The 7371-nt window shown below is 46.4% G+C and overlaps 1 protein-coding gene across 1 annotated transcript; it reads left to right on the top strand.

Annotated features, from left to right (window-relative positions):
* Positions 1 to 493: 493 nt before the first annotated feature.
* Positions 494 to 7151, top strand: SLC35D3 (solute carrier family 35 member D3). Its single transcript, XM_081856477.1, has 2 exons — positions 494 to 1083; positions 4432 to 7151. The coding sequence occupies exons 1-2, from the start codon at positions 648 to 650 to the stop codon at positions 5256 to 5258; spliced, it is 1263 nt and encodes a 420-aa protein (XP_081712603.1). The 5' UTR covers positions 494 to 647; the 3' UTR covers positions 5259 to 7151.
* Positions 7152 to 7371: the final 220 nt, after the last annotated feature.

Genomic DNA, 7371 nt, shown 5'->3' on the forward strand with positions numbered 1-7371 from the left:
GGGTTGCTTGACATATTCGACGAGGCACGCCAGGGCTGGTTTGTTTGTTTTCGCTTGGAAGGAGAGAAAAAACTTAATGAGGATTCCTCTCTCTCCTTTTTAAAGATAAAGGTTGGGGGGGTGGCAGTTGGAAGGGTGTGGAGGGGGGATTCCACCTACCCCTCGATCTTTTGATTCAGCCCCGCTCCTCCTCCTCCTCCCTTTTTCTTCCAGGAACAAAGCGAATCCATGATTCACGCGGGTCAAGAAGGAAGCGCGGCCAATGCACTCCAATTGTTCCCATTTAATTAAGGTAATGGGAAGCGCCCGGGCAGCCAGCCCCCTCTGCGTCAGCAAGAGGAGCTGCTGGGCGATGGTGTAGGCAGCAGGTTCCCGAGCCTGCAGAGGCATTTCCCCGCGGATCCCGTCCCCCCTCCCGCCCGCCCCTATTGATCACTGTCCCCGTCCAGTCCGTCCTCCGCGCGCGCTCTTGGCGCACAGCAAAGTTGCCCTTTCCAGCCTCGCAGCTGCTTGGGCGCGGAGCCCTCCAGCAGCGCCAGGCGAGGGGCGGGCGGGCGATCGCGGCGTCCTCAGCAGCAGCAGCAGCAGCAGCAGCCGGGAAGGTAGCACCGGCTCCGGCGGGAGGGAAGGAGGACGCAGGACGCACCATGCAGCTGTGCCGGGGCCGCGCGTTGGGCATCTCGGTGGCGGTGGCGCACGGGGTGTTCTCGGGCTCGCTCAACATCCTGCTGAAGTTTCTCATCACCCGCTACCACTTCGCCTTCCTGACGCTGCTGCAGTGCCTGACCAGCTCCACGGCGGCGCTCAGCCTGGAGGTGCTGCGGCGACGGGGCGCCCTGGACATGCCGCCCTTCGGCTTCAGCCTGGCGCGCTTCTTCGCCGGGGTCACGCTGCTCTCCACGCTCCAGTCCAGCCTCACCCTCTGGTCCCTGCGCGGCCTCAGCCTGCCCATGTACGTGGTCTTCAAGCGCTGCCTGCCCCTCGTCACCCTCCTCATCGGCGTCCTGGTGCTCAAGAACGGCATCCCCTCCGTCGGGGTCTTGGTGGCCGTCCTCATCACCACCTGCGGGGCGGCTCTGGCAGGTGAGTGATGGAGAGAGAGGAAACCCTCGCCACAGCTCCTCCTCGGTCCGCACGGCTCATTTCACCAGGATCCTGCGGGTTCTACCCTGTCCTGCCTCGTTCCTTCGATTAGTCCCCTCTCATCGCCCCCTCCCCCCTTCATATCCAGCTCCTTGGCATGCCCAGCGCAGCCACATCACCTCCCACTCTGTCCTTTCCTCAGCCCATCACTTCCCGACTCATCAGCCCCATCACCCACCACGTCCCTTTTCTCTCTCCACTCTGGTCTTTCGCTTGGATTCCCACTGACTCCTGCTGCGACCCTCATGCCACCTCTATCTTACCTCCTTCCACGCTTCCTTAGCTTTTATTATTACATCTCTGATCATCTCTAGAGCTCGCCTCAACCTACATCATGTTTCCACACCAACCTTTAACACAGCAGTTTTCCCACCCCTTAAATATATTTTTATGATAATATATTTTCAGCCTAATATCACTGTCCAGTCCTTAATAAAGTGACTATAAAGGTTGGAAGGTGGGTGAAAAGATAGAGATGTAAAAACATGTAATGTAGTTTCTTCCCATCCCCTCAAATACTTTATTCCACACTTACAAGCCTCAACCAATTCCCATTCCATCTCCACCCCTCAAAACACCCCAGTAAAGTCATCAGTATCTTCTCAGCCAATATTATATGAGATTAGTAGTACCTCGCCAAAGTTCATAGCTCCACACGCTTACCACTGCTCCTTCTCCCATGACTCCTTGTCCCATCATCCTCCCAGTGGCAGGGTCTTGTCTCATCCTTCCTCTTCTACACTCAAGCATACAGTTCTGCTCATTAGCAGAGGCTGCCTCAGGGCTGCTTCACACAGTATGAGCTCCCTGACATGGCTAGTTTTATGTCAGGGTACACATCTGTCTGCCATTCTCACATGTATGTGCACTGTTTGCATAAATGCAAACTATGTCCGAAGCTGCCAAGGTTCTAACCCAAACTTGCCCCCCCCCTTCCATCACAACTTACCACCCCCTTCCCCTATGTCATGGGTTTTCTAATTTATTTTTTTTTAAATACTCATTTTCTCTATAATAAAGAGTTCAGTGAAGGCTCTTTCTAACTAAAAACACACAGGTAGATCACCTCCATGTAAGAAGCAAAATATGTACACTTGAGTACACCTGCAGTACATCTGTCGTCAGTCAAATTTGCACTCCTGTGTTTTCTATGCATGACCCATGGATGTGATTTTTCCTTTATGGGGATTATCTCCATGCAGGAGAAATGTCATGTCTGAAGTGGCCCAGCTGATTTTCCCCAAGCCCTCTTCTTCCGCTAGCCCCATTTTATTTGCAGCTGCCTGGCTTGTCTGTCACATGGCAGCTGTTGTTAAGGATGAGGAAAAACTCTTGAGAAAATCCACATTATGGATCCGTCAGGCAGTGCCACTGTCTCTACAGTCTATAATTAAAGTCTATTACCAGTGCCATTAATAGACAGGGGTAAATTCTATTTAGGAATAACTGGATTGCCAGAATTCATGTATACATGTATGCATGTTCAGAAGTGAGAACTAGTTCTGAATCCTCAAGGATAGTTAAGCTGGGATGAATATGACTGAGTTAAAAATAATAATGCTTTAGCTATTGCAAAAACTGTGCAGATAGAATAATTAACCAGCAATTCCCAATGTCTTTTTATCTGGTTATTAAACAAAGTGGGATGTCATATTTTCCCTCACCTTGGAAATAAACTCTTGCTTAGTTTAAAAGAATATGAAAGAATGAAGCACACAAATGAAGAAATATTTGCCCTACAAAGAGATCTGGATATTATTTTATTTTATTTATTAGTTAAGAGCATTTATGTACCACTTAATCATCAAGCCCTGTAAGCAGTTTACATAAAATCACTATGAGACAATGACAGTCAGTAACTTAACTTCTATATTTTCCCCCTATATAAATATTTGTGTCATTTTCCCCTATTTGTTTGTTCATGAGAGGGTGTTATCTAGAGACAGATTGCTCAAGTTGTGTCTGCTTTCCATAGAAGGCAGTAGTGCAGTTGGCCAAAGTTGGATTCTGGACTTAGTGCTTTTAAGGGGGCAGCGCTCTTTAGATGGTAATGTGGACCTTTATTCACCTCACAATCTGGAAATGCAGCCTTGCTGCATCTGAGTACCCTCCTGCTCATTCTGCTAGACCAGGCGCTGGACTTCCTCCCCACTCACTTCGAGAAGGATTTAGTCACAGACAGCTAACTAACATGGGCTGCTGGGCTATATTCTGTATTAATTGGATGACCCAGAGTGTGTTCAGGTGCTCTTATCTGTGGAGGAAAAGGAACAGCTTCCTCTCTTATGGCATAAGTACCTTGATCACTGTACAATCACAGGGGAAGGAGATGGGGAGAGAGAAACCTTGTTGCAGGGAGAGGAAGAAGCTTGTTCACTATGTTTTCTTACTTCTTTGCCACACTTCTTTGCTCAAGTTCATACAAATTGAGGGAGTGTTAAAATTTACCAGAGGAGATGCCAAGCATCTTCTGGCACAGGTGACAGGTGATTTGGTTTAACTTCAAAGGATAATTTTTAAAACAAATCTACAGGAGTGTATTTGTGAATAGGTTACCATCACAATCTATTTATAATATTTAAAAACAGCTTTAAGGGTGCTTTGGGAGTTGGAAGGGGTGCAGTGTATTAATCCGAGACCATATCCAGCAGGTGTACCCTATAATCTTAAAAAAAGGTGCGTATATCTTTTGCAGTGGTAGCCAAATCACCTGCTACCCTTGGCTTTTCTGGGCTACACAAATATGCAAAACTGTTTTGACTGGTGAAACTCAGAACAAAAACCCTAACCACGTGTAAAAACAAGCAGTGACTGCTCTGTCATGGTGCCTCAAACTAAGCTATTGTCAAACACCGCACTGTCAATCCTTTTGTTTCCCTCAAAGGGAATGCAAGCAGATATCGGCTCTACAATATTACATATCCAGCTGAGTAAATTCAAGCTCTTTCTATTCAAAGCATTATAGGAATGAATGTAACAAGTGGGCTTCTGCATGTATTTGTGGGTAGTTACTTGCTAAAAATTCATTTAAATGAGGGCTGAATATGAACATTAGAGACCCCTGTGAAATCTTGCATTTGTGCTCAAGGCAAACGGCCTGAGATTCAAAGTCTTACTCATTGCTACTGCTGCAATTGCTCTGGCACTGACCTTATCGCCTGCTGTAGGAAAAGAGGGATGATCCTGCAGAACTAGACTCGTGATCTCTCTGAAATGTTGCTATAGGCAGAGTCCCTACATCCTGGCATGTAAATGCATGTTTCTTTCTCTTTCTTTCAAAATCGGCAGGTGCGGGTGACCTGACTGGTGATCCTATTGGGTATCTGACTGGAGTGCTGGCTGTGCTGGTGCACGCAGCCTATTTGGTACTCATTCAAAAGACGAGTGCAGATAGTGACTATGGGCCCCTTACGGCCCAGTATGCCATTGCTGTTTCTGCCACACCTTTTCTCATCATCCTCTCCTTTGCCAGCATGGATGCCATCAATGTCTGGTCCTTCCCAGGATGGAAAGATCCTGCCATGACCTGCACCTTTATTGTGTGTGTCGTGATTGGCTGTGCCATGAATTTTACCACTCTCCACTGCACCTACATCAACTCGGCTGTAACCACCAGTTTCGTTGGGGTCGTGAAGAGCATCGCAACCATCACGGTCGGGATGGTGGCTTTTAGCGACGTGGAGCCTACAAAGCTGTTTATAGCTGGTGTGGTGGTAAATACCATAGGCTCCATCATTTATTGTGTGGCCAAGTACATGGAAACGAGAAAGCAGAGTCATTATGAAGACTTGGAGAAGGAAATGAGGGAAGAGGAGAAGAAAGAATGTGATGGAGAGCAGCCACCTTTTGTAATGGAGGAGATCTCCAAGGACACAGAGCATGGGGAGACACCAATGGAGGAGTCAGCAAATGGAAATGACCAGCAAAGCACAGAGGAGAAGGACAGCATAGTGGGACAAGGAAATGCGCCCATTGTCACTGATGGTGGCAACTCTGAAGCAGTTACCAACAGCTCATTAAAGGATGCCTACCTTGGAGTATGGAGGTTGGTTAGGGGGGCTAATTATATGAAAAAAGATTACCTAGTAGAGAATGAGGAGCTACCAAGTCCTTGAAGAATAATTTATTAGCAAATAATCAAGAATATGTGCATTGTTTTCCTTGTGGTGGGAGTACAGAAGGACAGATGCTTTCATATGTTCACAGACAAATCTTAATTGTTTATTAGCAAGATTTTACCTCATTCTGAAGGAACAAAGGCACCATGGTCATGCTTCGATTCAGTGAAATCCCATTTTTTGTGGACTTTCACTGAAATCAAAATCTCTGAGATCAAAACCAGGCCTGGACCACCAAGCAGGTGCCCCCACCACACGCCACAGCTTGCTTTTATATTCACATAAGTCAACTTGATTGAATTAATAGTGTGTCCCTCTGTAAGTACTCCCTGAAGTACTAATGGAATTACTCTCAGCAGTTAAAAGCATGAGACCCAAAAGCAAAAGCTAAAAAGATTTGTCCAAAAGGTAATTCAAAAGGAAGTATCACTGGATTCTCTGTGGTTTGAAAGCTAAATGAATGGGAAGTGCAAAAACCGTGAGTCATCTCACAGATCCCACTTGCCATCTTCCAGATATACTGCAAGTCCCACCCCTATGTGGACAGCCCTTGCAGTGAATGAATGGAAGTAAGATAATAAGATCTTCCTGATAATTGGGCACCATCCCACTTTCTCTCTGCCTATTCTGCCTTTGCTGACAAGATGAGAGAGGTGTGGGAGGTGGACTGAGGCTTCTGTATCCCAGCTGGCCTCAACTTTCTCAACTAGTCTATTTTTAGTTAACATTCATGGTAACAGGCAAACTCAGTGTGTTCAAAAATACTTTGTGCACTGGAAAGTTTGGAAGTCGTGTATTATTTTAAAATGTATTTCCAGTGCAGGATTATTGAAAGAATAAACTACTCTGAGGGTTTCCCCCCCTCCTTACGATCTACAGGTATATAAATTTTATGAAATAAATGAATAAACGTAAGCCATCTGTCCCCAAACTGGTGCCCTTCAGATGTAGTTGGACTCTAATTCCCATCAATTCCCATTAGCATGGCCAATGATCAGGGATGATGGGAAATGTAGACCAAAATATATGGAGGACACCAGGTTGAGGGAATGTGGACATAAAAAGTCCACCTAGTACATCATCCAACCAGATGCATTCAGGAAGTGTACAAGAAGGTCTTGAAGGGAACAGCCTCTTCCACAGTTGCTGTCAGGTGATATTCAACAGCACACTGTTGCTGAAAATTGAGGCTGTTGTACAGCCATTGGCAAAACAACCCTCCATTAATCTGCTGAATTCCCCTTTCAAAGCCCTCTGTGCTAGCAGCCATCAACAAACGTGATAGTGAATGTTATACATTAATGGTGTGTGGTATGAAAAAGTACTTTCTTTTGTCTTATAACAGAAGCATTATAAGGTGACTTGGGGCTGCATTCAAATGGCAAGTTTGTAGAAAGGAGTTGATGAGGTCAGGTGTGAGGGGCAGGGATGGGGTGGGGTGAGGCAGTGGCAGTGAGACCACCACCACCACCAACCCAGAGCTTCCCTCAACCTTCCCCAAGCAGCAAGTTATAAATCGAGGCAATCGTCTCACACGTCCAAGTCCCAGCAGCCTTAAGCTGGATTGAGTTCCTCTTATCCACCTGAATGCTACTCAAGAGCTGAATGCGTAACAAGAAAATATTGATATGGTCTGGGTCCTCTTAACATATGTATCTACTAGAAATTATTTACACACACACACGCGCGCGCGCGCACACACACACACACACACACACACTTGCCTCAACACATCAGCCTTGTTTGCACTAAACAAAATGTGTTTCTAACTCATAGCAGGGTCGGGGTTGCATGTGTAAGCCTTGAGTTCATGGACAGTGGCTGCAGCAAACTGAAGTATCTGGAAGCACATTTTACTGCTTCCGGCATTGGCCTGGTTTGCACAACATGGTAAGCTTATTGGGGCTGTGTGAGCATGTATGTAGGCTCCTGCAAAAGAGCTCACAAGTCCACTATGCTCCTCAATTATTATTATTTCTTTACTCCTGCACTAAGCTAAGCCAAGGTTTATCATCATCATCATCATCATCATCATCATCATCATCATCATCATCTTCTATTATTTATTATTTATACCCTGCCCATCTGTCTGGGTTTCCCCAGCCACTCT

Source organism: Podarcis erhardii (genome assembly GCF_964252035.2).
Source record: "Podarcis erhardii genome assembly, chromosome: 3".
NCBI classification, from domain to species: Eukaryota; Metazoa; Chordata; class Lepidosauria; order Squamata; family Lacertidae; genus Podarcis; species Podarcis erhardii.